Below are 25478 nucleotides of genomic sequence, written 5' to 3'. Positions count from 1 at the left end.
CCCACCAGAGTCCCATTGCTAACACCATGACACAGGACTCTACGCCGCATCTGGGCGAAAGAGCATCAGCACTAGACCGTGGATGATTGGAGACAGGTCTCCTGGTCCGATGAGTCCCGTTTCCAGTTATTTCAAGCAGACAGGAGGGTGTGTATCTGGCGGAAACTACACAAAGCTATGCACCCATCATGCCAGGTGTTCAGGCAGGTGGACAGTTGGTAATGGTCTGGCACATATTGGGACCTCTGGTATGTCTAGACACATCTCTGAACTGTCACATGCCTCGCCATGTGAATGCCCTGATCCAGGCGAAAGGTAGGCTTACGTGTTACTAGGTAGGTATCCCATGATTTCTGTCCACTCAATGTAATCATGTCATGTTGCAGCCAGTAACATGGATTATAATAACAAATGAAATAATCCTCTTACAATGATTTATAAGTCACTTTTCTAGCATCACTCGGATTATGTCTATTTAAATTTTTCTGCAATATATTTAGTTTTTATTACCAATTTAGGGATTTATCTTTTAGATATATTTCTATATTTTAATATATAATATTGGTGTAAATACACCTTAGATAACTCTTAAACAAAAAAAACTACGATAGTAGTGTAAAAAGGGCATCATTTTATCTGTATCTCATATTGTACACCTCCTTCACAACGTGTTGCCATGTATTGCACTACCTCGAATAAGTAACGCTTCACTAAAAGAGAAGACTATTGTTACTTATTCTCAGTGGCCACCCAGACGGCACTTTTTCACCCACCAATGATAAGCCAACTAGCCTTGAAACGGTACCGTCTGGGTGGTGGTGCCCACTGAGAATAAGTAACAATAGTCTTCTCTTTTAGTGAAGTGTTACTTATTCGAGGTAGTGCAGTACATGGCAACTTGTTGTGAAGGAAGTGCACAATATGAGATACAAATAAAATGATGCCCTTTTTATACTACTATCATAGTTTTTTTGTTTAAGAGTTATCTATGGTCTATTTACACTGATATTATATAGAAAATTTATACTCTTGAACATATGCCTTGCTGCATTTAGTTTGACTTAAACTATATTTTAATGTACAGATGGCCAAAACACTCAAGCAACTGGCATTTCATTTTTTTCCTGTTTTTCAATTATTACACTACATTCTGTTACTTAGCAATAATTTAGATCTATCTGACATTAATTGGAGCCAGTTTACTTGTCATTTCTTAGACTTTCTTGTTTACTAACAGTTTCTAGTGTAGCCACTATTAAAGCTTGCTGTTTTGTGTTTATTACTACAAAATAAAAGGGCTGTTCAATAAAGAATGGTGATAATTTTTCATGACCAGCCATGCTCCTTGCTATTTCAAGCTGAGCTGCAAAATTTAAGACCAAACTAAGCTGCATGACATAGCAAATGTGCACTTCACTCATGCACATTGTGTGATCTTGCCAGTTGGTCAACTTTATGCCTGTTCAGTTTTACCTAGCTAACAATGGACATGACATGCAAGAAACAATATACTGCTCTCAAATTTTTTTCCGTATCAAGAAAACATCAGCTCAAGCGTATGAAATGTTAAAAGAGGATTATGGTGAATCTATTACCATATAGCACAGCTCACAGGTAGTTTAAAACATTTAAAGATGGACATGATTTAATCACAAAAATTATTGATCATGGAGCTCCAAACCCCACTGCTGGCACTGCAGAAACCATAAACACTGCTTCTGTAATTGTGAGAGAAGATCATTGTATAATAGGAAGCATGCATGGTATTCTCCATGGTCATTTGCATATGACACATGTTTGTGCATACTGGGTTCCAAGGCTACTCAGCAACAGCAAGTTCTCATGGAAGTTTGTTAGGAGCTGCAGTGGATGGTTACTGGAGATGGTGAGGTTCTGCACAAATTATAACGGTGGATGAGACATGGCTTCATAATTACAACCAAGAGGATAAGGAATGGTTTACCATTACATTATGCTACGATGTACAACTGTTACGGGACCTTATTACAAAACTATACTGCACACTTTGTAGGATCACTTTCATTGTAAATGACCACAACTGCATGCAGGTAGGTGGATGCTGCATTATGGCAATGCAAGACCTCACATTGCTCATGCTGTCATCAAGTACTTAGCCAGCATTTATGTCAGATATGTTCCTCTTCCACCCTACAGCCCTCACCTTGCACCCTACATTTTTTTTTTTTTTTTTTTTTTTTAATTTCCAAAGTTAAAGAAGGAGCTACAAGGAAGAAGTCTCCAGTTGTCAGAAGTTAGCATTAGCAGTAGCAAATTATGCAGAAAAGCAAACTTATACAGCATCAGCCAAAAAACAAGTTGTAAGGGCATCAGAGGCAATTCTCAAACACAATCAAAAAATGGCTTCCAGCATGTTTTTGAAGAATGACAGAAATGTTGGAGTAAATGTATTTTATTAAATGTGGACTATTTTGAAAAGGACCATCAAAATATATGGATGATTGATAAAGATGTGTTGTAAAAAAATAATAATAAATAAAATTGTGATCATTCTTTATTGAATAGCCCTCGTATTTTCAAAATCCCTTGAAAATGGTTCCTAAATCATAGTCGATGCGAAAATTTTCAATCAGTTAGTCAAAATTTAAATTCCTTAATAATCTGTAGATGCTGCAATTGTTTTTGGTATGATTCTTATGACAGATGCTGCATCTTCCAAAGGCGAATCTAAGAAAAGAAAGAGTAAGTTTAATATGATTTTATTTCTAATATAGATCTAACACAATAAAATGCATAGGAGATTTTTATTTTAACATGAAATTAATATGGAAAAAGGGAATTATGGTAAGTGAACAGTTTTGGAAATAACCAAGTAAAATTAATTTGTTTTTGTACTTCCAGTATTCTTTCAAAATATTTCATTTTTTCTTTTTTTTTATTTGATTATAACTTAAGACTGCAAAGTCGTGTTATTTTCATTTAAAGAAAACCTGAAATTTGCAAAATTGACAACAGAAAATAGAAAACGTTTTCCTATTCAGAACTGCTGTGTTGTTTGTAGCCATAAAAATAAGCAAAATGGGGTTTGAAATAGATATTTTTACATTCCCAAATATAATATTATGTATTCTTAATCTCAATTTTTATTATTTTTTAAAGTGTATAATAGTTTATTCCATAAATGCATAGTTACCATTTCCAAGAATATTATGGGAAAATATGCTACTACTTAAGAAATTTTAAATATTTGTTTTGTTATTTTGCAGCTTGTTGTTACACATGAATTTTAAATTTACATGCAAAACTAGACTTTTTGAAGATTTTTTTTTTTTTTACTCCCCCGAACACCTCATCCTTCTCCCTGTTAAGGTACCTGGTTTCCAAGCTTTTGTATTTCACACCCCATTCCATTTTTCATACGGCCCAATGCAGTCTCACATCCTCTTTATGTAGAGAAATAATGACATCCCTCTTCCTACTTCTGATAATGATTTATATGATGTAGATCTAAAGATGGTATTAAAAAATCATTGATAGGATACCATGTGCTTTTCTGGCTGTCTTTTATACTGCATGATTCATATTAAATTGTATTGTAATCCCTGAAATCTTTTCACTCAAAACCACCATTAATTCCTCCCTCCCTCCTTCCCTAGACCCTTAAGTTACTTTTGGATTTTTGTAGTGCAGGTCAGGCTCTTATATTTAAGTGTTAAACATTAGTTGACATTTTGCTTTAGTATTGTCTGAGTTTAGATCAAAAAGTAATAATTTCCTTACAAGATCATATTTAGCACAATAAACAGATCATACACCAAAATATTTTATTTTTATTTTTATTTGGTTAACTGAAGAATGCAAAGTTTTTATTTTCATTTAAAGAAAACTGAAAGTAGTGTTTTCTAATAATAACACCCACATATAAAGGTATTTGTATTCTTAATATAATGGTACACATTGTTCTAAATGACAAGTTTGTAATATAATGTACAATGAATATTATATTATACATCTAAACCAAACCTGGAAGGATAGCCCAGAATGGGGAGGGGCATGCTTCAATTATACTTCATGTAGCAAGCTCTGAATGAGGGCATCTCATTACATTTAAGTAACAAGATGATGGCCTCATTCAGAACAGTCTCAGAACGTAGTCTGTACAGTGTGAATGCATTGTAGCAAAAAAGAAAGTTCAGAGTGTATGTGTACTATAGACCTCTTGATATCGATGCATATTGAGAGTCTGTACATACAATTTGAATAAGAAAGTTAGTCTGACTTTTTTTTTAAAGCAAACTATTATTTTTAGGCCACCTGAATAATTAAATTCAGCTGCTGTGCTGTGTCATATGTCTGTTAATTGCATGTGTTCTATGGTCAATTTGTCTGTTTTGCTGGACGAAAAACCCCAGATTCTGGGGGGAAAACCTTGCTATCTACGCCTGAGACCAACTAACTCAGCCACAGAGTGAAAAAAGCCCATTAAAGTTCCTCGCGTCATCGACACTGCTTTGTTATGAGAGATTTCATCTTACAACATATTGATTGGAAATTGTAAACTGGTAATGTAACTTGTGGGATAATTTTTTTTTTTTAGCCAACAGAGGTGAACACTATCTGTATCAATATGTTAGGGAAAGTACAAGGGGCACAAATATCCTTGATCTGGTCATTACCAACAATCCAAGTTATATCACAAATATGATGGTACAGGGATCTTTAGCAACAGTGATCCTCATGTCCTAAAGGCGATAATGACAAATAAGGCTTTAATTTCAAGAAAGGGATTATTGTGGCCCAAAGAACTGCTTGGATGCTTCATCTTGGCATTGGCTTTAATAGCAAATTATAGTTCCACCAGTGTATTTCTGATGTATAGGCTAAACTTTCAAGGCTATGATGGAAAGCAAAATGTGAGCTTTTACAAAACACCCTTCTCAACACCTCAGTTTCATATGTATCCTCCCTAATTCAACCCACAATGTTATATGGTGCTGAAATCTGGGTGGCACCTATGTCCCATGTTACATACAACCAGTGTGATAGCTTCTCGCTCTCTCTCACACACACACACACGTGCACACAGTTCCACAGTGTTGAACTGGAGGGCCCTGCAACTTCAACTTGGAAACAGTCCAGCCCTATAGTGATCATCTTGAACTTTGGTAGTTTTCTCCCAGGAATGCTGGAAACGATTTTTCACTTCAGGTGTGATAAAATAATTTATTTAATTATTTTATTATAACAATTGTCATATGATAATTTAAAAAAATTCTGTGAGTGTGCCCGTTATATGAAGTCCATGCATTCAACTAATGCTCAGATAATTCAGCACTATGCTTCTGCATCATTGGACATTGTAAAATTTATCATACACTATTATTAACTGTTGTTTATACTTTTTATTGTCATTATTTGCGAATTCACGTATACTTTTTCATTAATGTCTGCTACATTTACAGTTTTAACACCTGGCCTGTATGCCATATTGGGTGCTATTATAGGTCATCCCTAACAAATCTTTCCTGTAATAATGAAGATTCGTGTATTTATTTCATTGGCACTTTATTTGGAACAAAACATACAAGAGGAGAAAGAACAGTACACTTAACTTATATGGAAATTTCAAGGCATTCGTCATTAATGCATTCATTCCACTTGGGAAGTACCACCCACATAGGACAGAAAAATGGAATGAAAAGGAATAAGTTGATTTGTAACAGCGCTACGACAGGGTTGGGTGGACAAAATCAGTATGATAAATATCTGGTCAAGAGACCAAAGTATGGAAGCTAGGAGTTTTATATGTGTATAAATACAAAGAGGAAAAGAGTAAATAAACCAGATAGTGCCATTTTCACAGTGTAAACTATATAATCACTGATCATACAGCTGATCTGGCTGGTGAGCTGATTAGATAATTTGTATCTATGTTGACAGTAGAAAGCAGCTTTTGGGCTAGTGTAGTGGATCATTTGGGATAAATGCTAATGATAGTGCAGAGGAGAGCTTAACAAAAACTTCCAAGCTTGAAAGTTGGTGAGGCCCCAACTGTTATTTACTGATCAGAATGAAGGAGACTAAAGAAGTGCATCATACTATTAGGGTTGATCATTAGGTAATCTCAGGACCTTAGAGTAATCATTATGTTTGAAAAATCACGAATTTATTGCAAGTATAGAATAGAGGAGCTATGGAGAAGATGGGTAACTATACAACAGCCAGTTTAATATCAGTGGCAAGGAAGGTTATGGGGTCTACATTCAGTGGGTGCAATGTACAATTATATTGTGATGTGTGTTCTAAACATGGCTATGTAAACGTTCATAGCAATATATAATTTCAAACAAACATCTTAAGTTTCTTACTCAGTTTTCTGAGTTATGACTAACTCAATTTGCAAAAATTGCATCATTATAAATCTGATTACTGACACAAAATTAACATTATTTGAATTTTAATGGCTATTAAAAATAAATATGAAAAGTTATTTATATTTTCTTGAATCCATATATAGTTAGAGATGATGAATGGTTTTTGTGGGTGTTTTGGAAGTTCTGAATAAATTTGATATTATATTTATTCATATTGTAATAAACATATCACATTTATCCAGCACTTAGGAAATCATATAACTATTCATTGCCAAATAAAATATAAAAAAGAACTGTATTCAGCTCCAAAGAAAAGGTTTAAATAATTTTATTATGTTGGACTTAAGTAATTAACAGTGGTAGTTATTATGTAATGGTTATGTAATTATGTAATGATGAATGGTTTTTGTGGGTGTTTTGGAAGTTCTGAATAAATTTGATATTATATTTATTCATATTGTAATAAACATATCACATTTATCCAGCACTTAGGAAATCATATAACTATTCATTGCCAAATAAAATATAAAAAAGAACTGTATTCAGCTCCAAAGAAAAGGTTTAAATAATTTTATTATGTTGGACTTAAGTAATTAACAGTGGTAGTTATTATGTAATAATATTTAATTCTGATTAGCTGATATTATCCCACTCTTTCCATTGTGTTGTTGGTTTGATCTTGTGGGGTGATATTAGCTGATAGTTATCTTCCAGTATTTATGTATTCTTTTTATATATATAATTCTTTTTTAATAAAGTGCTTTATATGACAGGTTATAAGGTAAGATTGTGTAGCTGTTAATGTATTTTGACTATTTTCTGTACTTCATCCCTTGTGTATATACATTACAAACAGCTATTTGTAAATTTTATGGATTTAAAGTAAAAGTTTGCATATGTTTTATTCCCTCCTTCCTCCCAAGACAGATATGTTTGTTTATATGTTTTACATCTGGTTATTTTTGATTCATGCTAATTTAGATTATTTTTGAGCCTTACAGTACAAATATGGTAGTTTTTTAAAAGATGCTTTTAATGGCAGGCTTTTGAAAGGATATTTTTGTAATACCGAAAGATATTGCTTTAAAATAAATTAGTAAATAAATTAAAATAGACTGGTTAAATCTGTTTAAATATTTCTGGCTTTGTGGACTGAATTGATGCCATTTTATTTAACAGCTTTAATGAAACCCACTGAAGGTAGGCAAATTCTCTGTTTAGTTAGTTTCTTTCTTTGTACTTCAAGGCTTGGGTAAATATTGTCTTTATTTTGCACTTTTTTTTTTTTTTTTTTCACAGTATATGGTGTCCTTATAATTAATGCAACTGTTTTATGTGTTAAAGCAAATTTGCTATACGTCGAGTAGCATGTAAGAATTAGTAAATGCCAGTAAAAGTACTTACTCAGTAATAATTTCTGTATAATCATATTTGATGTTAAGTATATGTTGATACTTCTTGACAAATATAATAAATGAATTGTATTTCATTTCCATTGGGATTTCAAGGATTAGAAATTTAGATAAATAAGAAAGAAATCTTCATTATGCAACCAATTTATATTTCCTTTTTACTTTATCATATTTGTAATGCCGAATTTATTTTGAAAGTTAAATATTGTTCTAGAGTTTTATGATATCATTTAATGTTAATATTTTAGCTTTAATACTTTGGAAAAAAATTAAACTACATTTTTAGTTTTAACTTTAAAGAACTTGACAGTTCTCATTTCACTACTATGAAGCAGTGGTAGTTTCAAATTGCAGCACCCTTGGAGGAGAAGTGATTGTTGGGTGAGTGAGCGGGCAGTAGGTGCATACAGTTTTATTTTGTTTAAAGTCAGTTATGCATTTGTGGTCATGTCATGGCACCACCTAGAAATTCTGACTTCTTCACTATTGTTTATTATGCACTGACCTTAATTTATTTAACTATAATATATTTAAAATTGCATTGTGTGTTTCTGTGCACATGCATGCATAAGTAATTTTTTTATTTTTAATTGCAAAGCTTCTCAACCTTGTTATCTACCTTATCTTAATCTCTTTAGAACTTTACATATAGAAAGTACAACAGTTTCAGAAAAAAGTTTGTACAACTTCAAAAAAATAAAATAAATATAGATAAATACAGTTTACTGACGTTTATAAATTAAAACATTGGGAATGAGGATTAATTTTGAATTTCATATTAACACACACACACACACACACACACACAGTTGCAAAGAGGGCTTTTAATTCAAAATCCTAATATATGCGTACAGCCTTCTTTGGCCTCTATAATAGTCTCAGTCCTTTTAAACATGCTTTCTACCAACTTCTGCTAGTTTTCAGCCAGAATTCACCTCTGTTGTAAGAAGACTGTTTTGGCTGCTTTACCAGTTTGTTCCACAGATTTTCAGTGAGGTTGAGGTATGGGCTCCGAGCTGACCAGTTCACTTTTCAATATGGTCTGCCTCTGCCAAACCAGTCCTGTTGACTCTCGTATGGTGTTGAGCATTATTGTGCTTGTACTGACTGGACCCATTTCCATAGTGCTGCCATATATGGACACTATATATGGATTCAATGGACACTGCTCTTCATGGACAAATGTTATTAGTGGAGTTCCCCACGGTTCGGTGTTGAGCCCATTGTTGTTTTGTATATTTATCAATGATATTGATGAAGGTATATCAGGTTTAATGTCCAAGTTTCCAGATGATATAAAGTTTGGCAGGGTTGTTAATGACAATAATGACAGTATGCTACTCCAACTGGATTTAGATAAGTTGGGAAAATGGGCTGAGAAGTGGCAACTGCAGTTTAACACAGTATTTGACAACAACTACAGTATTTGATGTGATCTTCTAATGACAAATGCAAAGTACTGCATATGGGTAGCAATAACCGAAGAGAAACGTACCAACTGGGTGGTACTACACTCAGGTAAGTGGAAAGTGAAAAAGACTTGGGGGTAATTGTGCAGCCAAATATGAAGTTTGCTGAGCAGTGCAGATGGACTGCCGGGGCAGGTCATGGAGTCTTGTCAATGATATATAGGAATTTTGCTAGCAGGGACAGGGAGGTGATAATCCTGTTGTACAAGGCAATGGTCAGGCCACACCTAGAGTACTGTGTATAGATCTGGAGGCCTCATTTTAGGAAGGATGTAGTTGCTAGAACGAGTATAAAGAAGGGCAACAAGATTGGTGAGGGGAACAAAGGTGTTCTTACCAAGAAAGGCTTAAGTTCTGCAAATTGCAGCGCTTGGAGAGTAGGCACCTGCGAAGTGATCTAATTGAAGTGTATAAGGCCTTGAATGAGTTGAGCAAGCTGAATGCTGATACGATTCTTCGTCTTGCTCAGACTAAGAACCTGAGGGGGCACAGTTTCAAATTGAGGAAAGATAGTTGTAGAATAGATGTGTGGAAATTTGCCTTTAGCCAGCGGGCAGTTGATTGGTGGAACAGGCTTCCATCTTTTGTTGTGGAAGCTAATAGCCTAAATAAATTTAAGGCTGAGCTGGACAGGCATTTGGAATGAATGGAGGGATGAAATGGGAGGGGGTTTTTTTTTTTGGCTGATGCTGCATAAGCTTGCTTTCTTGCATTGTATGCCTCTACTAATGCTAATATATAGGTAGCACATAATTGTCAAAAACATCCAAGTAAATTATGGAATTTGTGATTTCAGGCAGTATCACCAATAGATCATGTCCGAACTAGCTGAAGGAGCTCCATGCCATCAGACCACCTCGACCAAACTTCACGGTTAAGATGATAATACTGCTGGCAGGAAGTGTCCCCAGCTATCCCCACACCCAAAGATCGCAATCAGAATCAAATGTTGTACAGCAAGATGCATCACTTTATGGGCTTTTACCACTGTTCTAGAGTCTTGACATCTGCAATGACACTACTCCAAATACCAGTTCACACTGGTAACTGTGCTGTTAGATTTATGTAGAGTTGCTGTATTATTAGTCCAAGGCTGGACAGCTCTTTATGGATGGTGGACATACTGGCATATATTCTGTTGCCTCTTGGACCTATTTCTTGATGATTTCCCCCAGGCATGCATGAGGTGCAACTTACCCTCATTATGATTCATTGAACACATTCAATGACTTTGTAAGGTTCCCCATACTTTATTTCTTCTTTGATATTGCCTGTAGTCTTCCATCTTTGAATAACACTTGCTAGGATGGATTTTGGGAAGTTAAGATAAATTGCATCTACACATACACTAAGGTTGCTGATGTGTAATCCAACCACCATTCCACATTAAAAGTTTGCGAGTTCTGATCTGTGATCCATATTGACATCTAACTTACTGCTTCTCTGCAGAAGACTCACAAGATTAATGTTGGTGTGTTAGAGCCACTATGCATGCAAAAGGACTTCTGGCACTGTATGCAATATTTGTGGTCTATCTGAATACCACTGGTCATATAGAATATATCCTACCAAAGATTTATTTATAATTTTTGTGGCATACTCTCTTTTTTTTTTTTTTTTTTTTTTTATGAAAACCCGAAACACGAAAGGTATCAAAACCTATAGTACTTATAGTACCTATAGTAGGTGGCAGATGACTTTCATCAACCGGTGAAATACCACCACTTTGCTTATTAGAGGCTTGAAGTGGTGAAACCCATGTTTAGTCTCTAGAGCAAAGTTTCCGGCATCCCCCTCCCCCTATACTTCTCCTTCAACCCATGCATGGTACTTACCCAAGCACGGTACTAAGTACTATAGGTTATAATACCTCTCGTGTTTGGGGTTCTCATAAAAAAAAAAAAAAAAAAAAAAAACTTAGTACCGCGCATGGGTTGAAGGAGAAGTATGGGGGGAGGGGGATGCCGGAAACTTTACTCTAGAGACTAAACATGGGTTTCACCACTTCAAGCCTCCAATAAGCAAAGTGGTGGTATTTCACCGGTTGATGAAAGTCATCTACCAACTCAGCCATGTTTGCCTAACTTATGCCCCTGTGTATGTCTAATGAGCAAATGGGCTAAATTGCTCTAACATGAGTTTGATGTGTAAAGTAAAATTCACTAACTCTTCATAAAGTCCCAGATTGGGACTTCTCTGGGCTGGGAAGTCCCCGAATTTGATTCCTCCCTGAGAAATTCTTTCCTCAGGGAGGAGGGCAAGGTAGTAGTAGAGAAGGCATTGCCTTCCTGCAGCTAGGGATGAGTACCTAGAAGAGATCTTCCAGGTGATTGCTGCTTCTAGGTAGCAAAAAAGGCCAAAACCCAACACTACACCACAGAACACACTAAAGCTCACAAACATAGCTTTTTCTTTTATTATTATTTTTCCCCTTTTCTGTCATTCTCCTGCATGGGATGAAAAGCTCCTGTGCAGGATGAAAATTTTTTCCCTCCCTTTATCTTCATCTGGCATGGCATTTTGTTGTGCAGGATGAAAATATATATTTTTTTTTTTTTTACACTACATGCATATGGCCTAACCTTAACAGAGTGTAAAAATGAACAGGGCAACGAGGCGGATATGAAACTATGTTCTAGGAGCTACCCAAACAAAATACGAACAAACAAAAAAATAAAACTGTTCATAAAATATAGTAAACATACTGGCAATATGTAATTTGTATGAAATCATCTAGGTAATAAACACTTGACTTATTAAGGCTGACATAGAGGCAGTCACATAATAATTGTGATTTTCTTAATTCCTTAAATTCCAGGAAATAATTTTTCCTGACATGGAAAAAAATAATTTTCCATTGCAATTCCTTAGAACCCTCAAGGTTAGACTTTTTTTACTGTGGCTTCTTTTGTGCTGCTGGGATGATTTGATATAAAATTCAATAGGCTGCCCCTGAATGTGGGTGACTTATGCTTATGGTGTTATCAAGGGTTGTAACGTAACACAAAATTTACTCCAGTATCAACCAGTGATGTTTTGCATTAATAACAAATAATGTTCACTTAATTCTAAGGAGATTTGGTCCTTTTTTTTTTTCTTTCTTTTTTTTTTTTTCTTTCTTTTTTTTTTTTTCTTTCTTTTTTTTTTTTTCTTTCTTTTTTTTTTTTTTTTTCTTTCTTTTTTTTTTTTCTTTCTTTTTTTTTTTTTTTTTTCTTTCTTTTTTTTTTTCTTTCTTTTTTTTTTTTTTATGATGTAAGGCTATATATCTGTGCTTTCACCACAGGAACACAATTACTCTAAACAACAGTAGTGCCTGTATTCTACCAGAAACCCCTTTACTTAGGTCTCTTGTCTAAAGCTTAAAATATTTTTATTTAAAATAAAAATAAATATGCAGCCCTTGTCAATCCACTGCAGGGTGAAGGCCTCCTCACCAAGTCAAGTTGAGGGAATGGACCATAATCTGGCATGCTGGGGAAGGGGCTTGAACCCCCGGTCTACTCAAAGAGCATGCTGTTGGACCCCTGCTTCTAACCACTTGGCTACGAAGGCTCTATTTACTTTACATAATACTTAATATGCGAACATCTTCTACTTGACAGTATTGACAAGAATCGTTTATGGATTATTTATGATAAAGCACTCTAAATTGTGGTAGGATAACTTGCTTTGCAATCTTTGTTTAATTGAAAACTGGAACATTTTGGGTACTTTAAAGATCATAATTATTTTCTCTTTTCTTAAAAAGAAAATATTACAATTAATTTATACAGTATTTGATGTGATCTTTCTAATAATAAATTGTGCATGTATAATAACAATTATGCATGTATAACCTTTCCTTTTGTAAAATTCCAGTAGAAGAGTACATATATGGTGACAACAAGAGGTGATGGACCCCCACATGTATGGTATGGATAGTGCAGTCAATGGTGTTGTGGCATAGACAATATTTTTCTGAGGTAATCTGCAGCCTCTGATATGAATAGCTGCCAACTCCTATTTTCCTCCTGCCTACAAATACATAATCTCCAGGTGTTTGAGAATCAAAAGTTGGCAGCTGTGTCAATGATATCACATCCATCTTTGAACCTCATGTATTATTGAGTTATTTTACTTTCTGATAAAGCTTTTTTACTATATGTTGAAACAAGCACTTCTACAGTCCTTGAAGCTAATTTCTTCAACACAAATTAAAATTTTATAGGGAATATTTGTTCAAAAAATGACTTTCTAAAAAATATTAGAAAATTACCATCAACAACAGATAAAAATGACTTTTGCCCATGTGCAACCAAAATGCCAACTATTTAAAAAAAATTCTAGATGTTCTTGGTTACAAAAATAAGTTTTCTTATTCAGTATTTTAGGTGTTTTTAACAAATCATGACATGAAATTATTACATGTCATGAATAGGTCTGCAGGCCAGACATAGCCTTCAGGACTTAGGTTGCTCATCCTTAGTCATAAATGCTGCATGAATTAATTTATACTTAATTTATAATTAATTTATATTTTACTTTCTGATAAAGCTTTTTTACTATATGTTGAAACAAGCACTTCTACAGTCCTTGAAGCTAATTTCTTCAACACAAATTAAAAGTAATAAAATGCACATTTGTTTTTTTTTTTGGCCATGAATTTGTCATCACTTTTTTGAAAACTTAACCTACTTCTTTTCCTGTTTATTTTTTCTGATGTTAATAGTATAAAAAAATTTAACAACTAACACTGTTTAAACTAACATTTATTAGTGACTGTTAAGGAATTTATGCCATGTTGGAGTGTTGTATGGCAACAGTTAATCCCATTTTATGTTTATTGTCATGTGATTGTGTTATAATTTAATGGTTGCATTAATTACTGGATACCTTGCATGATAATTTCTGTTTAAAATTTTGATCTTTGCACCATTTTCTATTTCATTAACACATTAATTTGACCACCTGTTTTCTTTTACTTTTTTCTAACCAAAAAAATAGCTTATTTACATATTACTGGAATCAACATTTTTAAAATTGTATATAGGTATTAAAAGTCTTCAAAAAGTTTTCCTAATTGTTACTAACTCCCAATTTTTTTTTAAATTTTGCCTCTATCATTGTTTAGAAATAGCAGAGAATATGGAAAGAGTTAATTTGCTATCTATTGTTAAACTTATTGATTTGGGTGACCTGAATGTTTCAGAATTGCATTTTAAATTTTTATTCATTATTTAAATTAAAGCCATTAATATGATTATCATTATAGACATTGTTAATTTTAGGGTGAAAATTGTTTCTCCCACTAGAAAAAATCTAGTTTTTCATTGTACAAAACTGACAAACTATCCTATTAAACATGCACAATTTACAACATAATACACAGACACTTCATGGCTTTAGTTGACTTGACAGTAATCCAACCTTTTATATTGGAAACATAGTGTGGACTTTATACGAAGTATGATGTGCAGACAAACATGCTTACTACTTGGCAGTTTATAGTACTTGCTTTGAATTTTAACATGCTTCTGTAATGTTTAAGTTCATTCTGTTTACCATACTTTAAATACAGGGTAGAAAGTGGTGGTCTTTGACTCTCAAGCATTTTGTATCTACTGTAGGTGCTGCCAATGATTCTAATTGTGTGCTATAAAAGAAAACAGCTTAGCTGTCTTGAGCTGTTCACATATGGGTCATACTTGAATAGCCCAGACACATCTGGCAGCATCATTGAATGATAATGAATGCTTGCCACCCCATCAGGTAGTATCACCTCAGTTCTTAACCTTAAACATGAATACATATGTTTATATTTTTTCTTCAAGTTAATTTCAAGTATATTTCAAATGAATTGCCTTGAAATTTGTCCAGTATGTGCTGCCATATCTTATCTGTGTTTCCAACTAATAGTAAACACAGTTTTAATAGACAGCATCATAAAAATAGCTTTGAAAATCAGAGGAGGATATCATTCTTGTTGGCCATTGTTGTCTAATTGCAACTTTTAAAGGTTGTTGAATTGAAATTGAATAAATTCTCTGGAATTCAGATCCAGAAGTTGATGAAATCAAACTATGTGGTACATAAATAGATGTGTAAACAATATTATTGCTTAAAAAAATAAGATGAGTTTTTTAATCATTTATGCCTTTTTTCTTTAATGATAAGAAGAAATTAACATTTAAATGCATTTATAAAAAGTTATCATTTTTACAAAACTTCAGAATTTAATCAAGAAACTCATTCCATAGGGCCCACATACATTTGGGAAACTTGCTTATGAAAGGGTTTGGTAAATAAAATAAATTGAAAAAAGAAAGTTCGAATCCAGGATAAAATGCAAACTAACTGCTCAGATTACTGTTACAGTTACTCAATTACTGTTGAATGAAAAGCATATTACACGTTATATTATATCAGATTTTTGAGATTAACCACAAAGGAATACCCTTCCTTTTGGTTAAATGCTTAAATTATCATTTTAGCATTTTATGTCATTTTATCATTTTATGTTGCACCTGGACAGTCTCAGTAAATTGCTTTTAGGAGAATTGTAATATGTTATGTTATATGGAAACACTAGGACATAAGAATAATTTTATTCTGTGATAACCTTGAGCAGAAATTGTTTCTACCTACTGAAAAACTGCAGTTTTTTATCCCCTAAAAACGAAAGATTGTCCTATAGAACACATACAGTTTCAACAAAATGCACAAAGGCATCATGGCTCTAGTTGACTTTACAGTAATCCAAACAGCCCAAACCTTTTAGCTTGTAAATGATCCTGTGTAATGGTATAGTGGTTTCACCACTTGGCTCATATGGTTTCTTTTAGTAGTTTTTCAGCATGCAAATCAGCCCGCAAACACTTTTCTACATTCATAACAGACTGGAGCAATAAAACTTAAAATGCTAATGTTCAATAAACAGCTGATGACAACAACAGGATCAGGACAAGATTTCAGGATCATTACCCAGTTCCTTGTTCAAATACATAACAGAAAACAATATTGCATAACAGTTTGTCAACAATAAATCTTTTGTTATTCATGTGTAGTTTCCTGTCTTAGTTGTGCTGATCCTTTAAACTAATTACAGAATAGGACCATTGCATTGTCATTCTTGGGAATATTTGGATCATCAGCTACTTAGACTGTAGTGCACCAGTTCTTGTGGTATTCTGCTTCATATTGTGTATCCTACCTGATTAAGTGTGTTCATGGGCCATTTTGCATTAAATGGTATACATATAGCTTTTAACATTAGCATTAGTAGTGGCATATGATGCAAAAAAGCAAGCTTATACAGCATCAACCAAAATATAAATAAATATTTCATGTATATATTTATCTTGTTTATTACCACAACAGATCATTTTAGCAAGATGTTGTGAGGGCAGAAACATTTCAAATGAGCAGTTAGCTAATGCCAGGGAAGCAAGCGAATATAACTTTAAGGGGTGCACCAGGGTAGTTAACTATACAAGAACACTAAATCTTAATTGTCTATACAGTAATTTCAGAAGTGTCAGCAATAAAATTAGTGAATTTGAACTTCTGGTTAGGACAAGTAACACTGACATAAAAGGGCTTACGGAAACGTGGTGCCACCTGGAAATAGGGGATGATGAGTTTCAGTATGGTATGTTTGATGTATTTAGGAAGGATAAGGCAGATAGAAGGGGTGATGGAGTCATGCTTCTTATCAAAAGCCTGAACGTGAAGAAAGTTTTCTCGGATTCAGGCATTTTACATGCTAGTATAGAATCTGTATGGAATCTCCCACTCTCATTATACCTTTGGAAGCAAAGGTATAATGAGAGTGGGAGTAATCTACAGGCCAGGTGATTGTGAAGATTATGATGATAGCCTCTACATACAAATGAAATGGGCAAGTAAGCATGAATGTCTTATTATGGGTGATTTTAATTTGCTTTTTAATTGATTGGAGCAAGAAATTTTTAAATCAACTAGATCAGAGGGTCCCAAACTACTGAGATCTACCAGACCCCTTTAAAAATCAGAAAGTTTGTAGACCCCTTCAAAAATCAAAAAGGTTTGCAGACCCCTACGTGTGTGTGTGTGTGTGTGTGTGTGTGTGTGTGTGTGTGTGTGTGTGTGTGTGTGTGTGTGTGTGTGTGTGTGTGTGTGTGTGTGTGTGAGTGAAAAAGAAACATTCAAGGTTTTGTGTGAAACAACTTAACTTCATTCTTAATTTTACATAGAAATATAATAATAACTTTATTAATCATCAATTTGCCATACATAGAACAAATAATTTGAAATATGTATACAATTAAAAGTGAAAAAATAACAAAAAAATAAAATAAATTACATATATAAAAAATACAATTAACACTTCAACTAAATATTTTTATATTTATATGTATTTTTTGTATAAATTTAAATATTACTTGATACCCCTTCTGAACATTTTGCGGACCCTCTAGAACTGGTCTGCAGACCCCAGTTTGGGAAACTCTGAACTAGATGAATGTTATTTGTATCAACATGTCAGGGAAAGTAGTAGGGAAAAGAATATTCTAGACCTGATCATCACCCATGAACCAGATGACGTAATAGGGGACAGTACAGGAACCAGTAGGAGGAAGTGATCATGGAGTTCTATGGTGGGCGATGGAGAGAGAGGGGGGGAGGCAGTAGTCACAGAAGTGCTGAATGCATATATACCATTAAAAAAATGCTCCATGAGGAGTTTTCCAAGTTGGATGAATAATAAAGTTGTCAGATTACTTGAACAGAAAAAGATGGCATGGAAAAGTCAGTGCAATAAAAAGTACTGAAGCCTATAACAGCTACAAATTGAACTGCAACAGTGCCACAGAGAAGGTTAGGTTGGCAAAGGCAGATTATTAGAAATCGCTAGCAGAGAGTTGGGATAAGGACTTTTTCACATTAGTAGATAGTAGAGGCATATGATGCAAGAAAGCAAGCTTATATAGCATCAGCCAAAAAAAAAAAAAAAAAAAAACCTTCCCATTTCACCTATCCATTCACTCCAAAAGTTTGTCTAGTTCAGCATTGAATTTATTTAAGATGGAAGTTTGATTGGATTATACAGATGGAAGTTTGTTCCAGCAATCAACCACCACCTTGCTAAAAGAAAATTTCCACACATCTATTCTACAACTGTCTTTCCTCAATTTGAATTCATACCCCCTCAGGTGCACAATCTGAGCAAGAGGAAGAATCCCATCAACATTGAGCTTGCTCAAACCATTCAAGGCCTTATACACCTCAGTCAGATCACCTTGCATGTGTGTAGTCTCCAGATGCTGCAATTTGCAGAACTTAAGCCTATCTTGGTAACAGCAATCCTTTGTTTTATTGCCATTCTCTGTACTTGTTCTGGTAGCTTTCCTAAAATGAGGCCTCCAGACATAGTGTGGCCTGACCATTGCCTTATACAAGGGGATAGTCACCTCCTTATCCCTGCTAGCAAAATTCCTGTATATCATTGAAAAGACCCCATGACCTACTCTGTCAGCCTGCCTGAATGGCTCAGAAAACTTCATATCTGACTGCACAATTACCCCCAGGTCTCTTTCATTCTCCACTACCGTGAGTGTAGTACCTCACAGTTAGTATGTTACTCTGGGGTTACTGATACCCCATTTGCACACATATATAAATGCAAAGAAGAGGACAAATCAGTAGGACCCTTATGTAAGAGACGTGGGATAGTATTAGATACCCTAGCTGATGAACTCAACAGTTACTTTGCATCAATATTTACAGAAGAAAAATTCTTTATGTCAATGACAAATTATGGGAGTGAAGTTGGAGAATATGTAATTAATAATATTGAAATTTCATATGATTATTTAATGAAAAAACTTTCAAGCCTACAGGCAAATAAGGCTCCTGGGGTTGATGGCGTATACTCTATAAATTTAAGGGAGGTGGAAAGTGAGTGCATTGAACCATTAAGGCTAATTATGAGAGCATCACTGGACTCAGGAGAGATTCCGTTGGATTGGAAAAGTGCCAATGTATCATCAATACATAAAGGCAGTTTTAAGAGTGTAATGGGAAATTACCTACCGGTCAGTCTAGCTTCAGTAGTAGGGAAAATCAAAGATGGAATTCAGGATCATTTAGATAGAAATAGAATTCTGAAGGATACGCAGCACAGTTTTATAAATGGGAAATCATGTCTAACAAATCTGGTTAGCTATTTTGACAGGGTCACTTATGAGCTGGATTTAGGGAATAATTTTGGCATTGTTTATTTAGATTTTAGCAAAGTATTTGACTCAGTTCCACATGAGTGCTTACTTTATAATCCTTAGGGGAAATCCTTAGATGAATAGCAGAATGACTTCAGCACAGGAGGCAGAGAGTTATGATAAATAATTATTCCTCAGATTGAGTTAATGTAAGAAGTGGGGTTCCCCAAGGATTACTTTATTAGGATCACTGTTGTTTTTGATTTTCTTAAAAGATATCAACGAAGGGATAGATGGCATGATGTAAAGATTGGTAGAGTAGTTAATGATTGCTGCCAAGCAGAGCTTCTTCCGAGTGACCTAGATAGACTTCAGGGATGGTCAGAATAGTGGCAACTATGCTTTAATTCAGCAAAATGCAAGGTCTGAGAAACAGCAGCCACAAAATAACCTATACTCTTGGTGGAGTTGAACTGAAGTCAGTAGTGGAAGAAAGGGACGACTTGGGAGTTATGATACAGTCAGACATGAAGTTCTCCAAGCATTGTAGACAGGTTGCAAGGAAGGCCCATGGTGTCCTATCAATGATTTATCGAACATTTGCTAGTAGAGCTAAGGACATCATAATCCTGTTATATAAGGCTATTGTTAGACCGCACTTGGAATACTGTGTTCAAGTATGGAAACTGCACCTGAAAAAAAGTCCAGTCTTCTTGAAAGGCTCCAGAGAAGTGTCACTTGCAAGGTCATATTGGCAAAAGGGCATCCGTATGAGGAACGACTTTGAATATGTGGGTTGCACAGCTTGGAAACGTAAAAGTAAAATGAATGAGGATGAAATTTTCATGGTTATAAATTATTCTAGAACTAGAGGCCATAAATTCAAGTTAGGTGGAAGATGTTTAGATTGGATTACAGGAGGTTTTATTTTAGCCAGAGAGTTATAAATTACTGGAATAAGTTACCTACATGGGTGGTTGAGGCTGACAGTTTTGGGGAATTCAAAGGTCAGCTGGATATTTACCTATGGGAGGAGGGAAATGCATAGGTTGTGTATTTCCTTTTCTTTTATTATTTATTTTATTTAAATTTTATTATTATTTTACTTTTTTTTTCTCTCTTTTTTTTTTTTTTTTTTTTTTTTGAGTGGCGCAGCATAATCCTTAGCTCTTTTGCACCTTATGGTCATTACTAACACTATATCCTCCATGACAATATAATGGGTTTCCATTTATTACTAGTTTAAAGTGATTTGGATTCAAATCCCATCAGACACTGTAGGAATTCTTAAAGGCCTGTGCAATTGGAACTGCAGTTAGCCAATATCAAGTGGGGGGGAACCTCCCACCATGAGTTCCTCCAGGTTTCCAATCTGGACAACTTGCAAATCAGCCAATGAGCACACACTTGTACAGATATAATGCAACAGCACACAGTATGGAAGTAAGTGCTAATGCACTATACACAACCTCACCAATTCAGACAAAAGGGAGTAAAGGGTAATTCACAAAAATAAGAAACTTTATTTATAATCCATCAATATATATTAATTATATTGTTGTTTTAGAACACAAATATGACAAAAAGAAAAAGGAAATTTCATGATTATCTTTATATTTAAGACAAAATGGGATACGAGTTCAAATCAAATGACACAATGATTTTTAAACAGTAATTGTATTTAATGTTCATAAATATAAATTTAATCAGACATATCCTGTTCTCCCTAATCTTTTTTTTTTTTTTTTTTTAATTGAAAAATGTTCTTTTGAGTAAAGGTCCTGTTGTATTGCTGTTTCTTAATGCCTTTTTTTTTTTTTTTTCATTTTCCTTTGAGCATAGGTATTTTTTTAATTTTGTTTTGTTCTTGACCTTGCCTTCACCTGCAGATTCTTCACCTTTTCCTCTTGAAGTGCCGCTATTTCATCTTCTAGCCATGTTCTTACATAACCTAATTAATATTCTTTTTCCGCTGTTGTGAAGGATCTTAGACACTTCGTATTTGATTCCATCTGTTGTAAATTTCACATTTCGTTTTATAAATTTAATATCAACCATGTGTTTTCTCCTCTTGTTGCAACCTTCAAAAGAATTAAACACTGGGCGCCTCCGTAGCCAGGTGGGCAGGAGCAGCAGTGTCGTAGCACACGCTTCTTGATTAGACTGGAGTTCGAGCTCGTGCCCACCAAATATGGAGGATGCGGAAAGGTCAGGGAATGACCACCGCATATCCTTGGAGCAATATGGCCTTAGTTACTAATGCTCCTAAAAACCAAATAACAAACAAACAACAAACAATTAAACACTCTTCAGTTTTTTTTTTCCTTTCACATAAACATTTACAGCTGAATATGACTGATTCATATGCTGTAAGAGAGATATTGTCCTAATTTCTTGATAAAATTTCATTGTAAAAATATGTAGAGACATCATCTAACTGTGTATGTCTTATTACACAGTAAATGAGTCTTAATGTTTTCATTTGCATTTAATTTTTCCTCTTGAATGATTTCACATCTTTTACAAAGAAGTGAAATCATTCAAGGTTCAATTATCCATTCTGCTTAAGTAAAATACATGCATAAAACAGATGATCCAAATTGTAGAATCTGAATTAGTGATGTTTTGCTAATTCAAACTCTGCAAATAACACCTACAAATGTATGTACACATGTGTATATAAGGTAAAGTCTGATAATGGTGTTACCTTATGTATATAAGGTAATATATATATATATATATATATTTTTTTTTTTTTTGTGAAAATCCCAAACACAAGGAGTTATTAGAACCTATAGTACTTAGTACTGTGCAGGTGTTGAAGGTTGAGAAGATGAAAGAAGATATTTGTTCACATTAGACTTGAACTTCTGTAGATTGTAATTTCAGGAAATAAGTATGAAGGTTGTTCCAGAAAGCAGAAGTTGAATGAATAAATGAGTAAGAAGAAAAATTGGTTCTGTGAGTTTGAAGTTGGACAGTAAAAGGATGTCATGTTCTTATATCCTTATTCTAGTTTCAAAAATTGTAAATGATGTGCTAGGTCAGGAATTTAAATTTTGAAAATAACTTTGTTCTTTAACACCATATTCTGGGCATTACAACAACTTGAAAAGAACACATACTTTGAAGCAAAAAAAAGTGAGTTACACCTCTGAAACATTGTGCACCTCTCAGTAGCATAATGAATATGCTGAAGTCACTTGTCTTGAGAGGTGACATGTCCTACATACACATACTGGGCCATCGAAAGTTGCACAAGTGAAAAACTAATGGATTTAGGTTTAGAGAGCGGGGAGACCTTATAATTGGCACCAGCATGTTTTCCCATGCTGGTGCTACATCTCCAGTCATGCAATAGAGCATATCTTCCAATAGTAGTAAAAGTGTTCTCCAAGAATTCATAATACATGTCAGCAGCCAGTCAACCTTGTGTGGAATATATGTAGAAAAAGAAAAATCTTATGTTCAATATTAATATCTGGGCTGTAACCCAGATGTTAATACTGAACTGTTCTTGGAATGCTGCAGTACAAATAGAATAAAGATTTTTTTTTTTCCAAACCCACGTGTACTGGTTGTGCAGTTTTTGATTTGTTCCATTTACAGCTTAGAAAACTTCATTAATGAGGGTGTGAAGAAGCCAGTAGCAACAATGAATACAAAGCTCAATCACCAGGCTCAAGAACTTGAACATATTGAATGTGAGAAGGATATAATCCTTTGGTATAAGGAGGATGATGTAATCAATGCAGTGGGCAAAACTTTCAGATATCCCAAAATATCTGCCAATTTGTCAAGTGCTGGTTTTCACTTATTAGCAACTGTATGCCCAGGTCTTGCACACTGGCCTCCTGGGGACAATCAGCACTCTGCTGACGTAGGATTACTGGGCTCATTTCTTGAAGCCATTAATGGACATTGCTAAATCAGAACTTTCAGAAAATTCTTTTTAAGAAATTGATGGTATCACCAACTTGGAGAGTTGTTGCAGAATGCATAGTTGAAATGCATCTGCAACACAATTTTAGTAATGAACCTCTTAAAAGGAAAATTCGAAACTAAGTAGCCAATCAGGCTTTAAATATTCATAATTGTCATTCAGCTAGTACCCAACATGGTGAATGAGGAACAGGTTTTGTGAACAAGTAAAATATGATGAAGATTTACTTATTTAAAGTAAAAACACAAAACTAATTGTATTTGATAGACTAGCAAAAATTTGAAAGAGCTTGAATTCAGGAAGAAAGCATTTGCAGACCTGTGTTCTAATCTTTTACTTTACTAATGACCCTCCAACATGCTCTGAAGATTTACTGATTTCTGAATTATCTTATATGTATTGCATGTATTGTTACTGTTAAACATTGAAAATCAGAATGCAAATGTACATGGTACTTTGAAAGCATAGAAAAATAACAAATAAGAATACCATTTGTAATTTTGTTTGTTTTGTTTTTATTACACCTTATAGTCTGTTTCTGTGAGAACGTGTGAAATGTCACTTTATATATTCAAAATATTCACAACTAAATCTGCTGCAAACATTTTCAACATTTTTGAATGCTTAATATGTTTTCTTATGGAATTTCAATATTTGAAAGTGATTTCAAAATTATAATAAAATATTTTAGTAAAAAATATCAGTTGATCTTTAATTGTTTTAAGCGTTAAGAATTACTTAAAGCATAACTAGTCAGCTGAGTCACTCTTCTCATTAGATGAATCCCAAGTGAATGTTTATTTACTTGGGATGTATCATAAATCAGAAGTGATGTTTATGCATATGAGTATCCAGCTCTGTTCTTCTGTCTATTGTTTACTTTTTAAGAATTGAATGGCTACCCGACACCTGTTTATATGAAACTAATCCACCTGTTTGCTTCTGTAGTCTCTTTTCAATCTCTGGAAAGTGGATTTACAGACATAGCTTCATCACCTGAATTATCTTTCCATTTTTTGAAACAGTTATATTTCTGAAACCAGGAAGTATAATTTTTTGAATCTTATGAAGATTGATATGCATTGCTATTTGGAATAACTTTTTAATGTATATTATTAAAAGATTGCCTGAAATATAAATATATTTATATTTTTTTAGCACTGGAGTGAACTAGATAAACTTTACATGGTGTATTTAATTTTTAATTATCATAAAAAAAGGTCAGTTATAATTTTTTTTTTTTTTTTTTTTTTCTTCTTTACAGTTATGGCTATTGTAGGACTTGCAATAGTAGCCATATTTTTCAGTCTTCTTCTCTCAGTATTTCGCTCCAAGGCTCATGGATATCCTTATAGGTAATTACTGTAAATTTTATTTCAACATATTGACTGTTAGCAGTTGATATTCTTAAATTGGTTTGAATTTTATTAAGATTTTTGCACTACATTATGCTGCTATTGACTCAGTAAATTGATAATATGGGCACAATAGATATTATGAAAACCTACTACAGGCAGGCTTTGTACTTGCAGCAGGTTATGTTCCTATAAAAGGTGCTGTGATTCAAAATGACTTAAGTAGAATCAGATTTTCCCCTAGAAACAATGATATAATAGAGTACAGTAATACCCCGAATTTACGCAATAGGTGGCTCCGACGAAAATCACTTAAGTCGAATTCGCGTAAGTCAGGGTACAACTTTGCATATAAATACATATAAATTGTTTAATTGGGACCAAGGACTAACAAAAACACTAGTTTAGAAGAAAAATATTAATAAAATTGCAGTTCTTTATACATATTAATACAAAATATGTATTAAAAAATAAATGACTTACGTAAAAAAGTTATTTCGATGTCGATGGCTTCATAAAATCTAACAAATTCGTCTGATGACATAGACTTCTTTTTTTCATGCAGAATTTCTTCGTAGCAAGCTAATAATTTTTTTATTCCTTGCTTTGTAGCTATAACGCGTTCTTCGTTGGAGTCTGTTTTCTAAAATTTTTAAGCCCTTTACAATTGAGCCCTTTTCAATTTTCAACCTGTCAAGTTTGCAATTGTCATGTGCTTTTCGCCGTTGCTTCATTTAGGCCTGTAGCACATGCAATATCACATGGCCTTTC

General features: G+C 34.0%; 1 protein-coding gene across 2 annotated transcripts in view; it reads left to right on the top strand.

Moving 5' to 3' along the window:
* Ostgamma (oligosaccharide transferase gamma subunit) overlaps positions 1–25478 on the top strand; it is a 92768-nt gene that overhangs the window by 55471 nt on the left and 11819 nt on the right. The window contains exons 9-11 of one of the 2 annotated variants that reach the window (XM_090383798.1): positions 2647–2721; positions 7533–7553; positions 24617–24707. In XM_090383798.1, coding sequence (XP_090239924.1) covers positions 2647–2721; positions 7533–7553; positions 24617–24707 — 187 coding nt within the window. The remainder of the gene's footprint in view (positions 1–2646; positions 2722–7532; positions 7554–24616; positions 24708–25478) is intronic. The other variant, XM_090383799.1, reaches the window with a different exon arrangement.

This window comes from Mastigoproctus giganteus, chromosome 10, assembly GCF_048544385.1.
Source record: "Mastigoproctus giganteus isolate SK-2022 chromosome 10, ASM4854438v1, whole genome shotgun sequence".
NCBI classification, from domain to species: domain Eukaryota; kingdom Metazoa; phylum Arthropoda; class Arachnida; order Uropygi; family Thelyphonidae; genus Mastigoproctus; species Mastigoproctus giganteus.
This window is presented reverse-complemented; position numbering and strand designations above follow the sequence as displayed.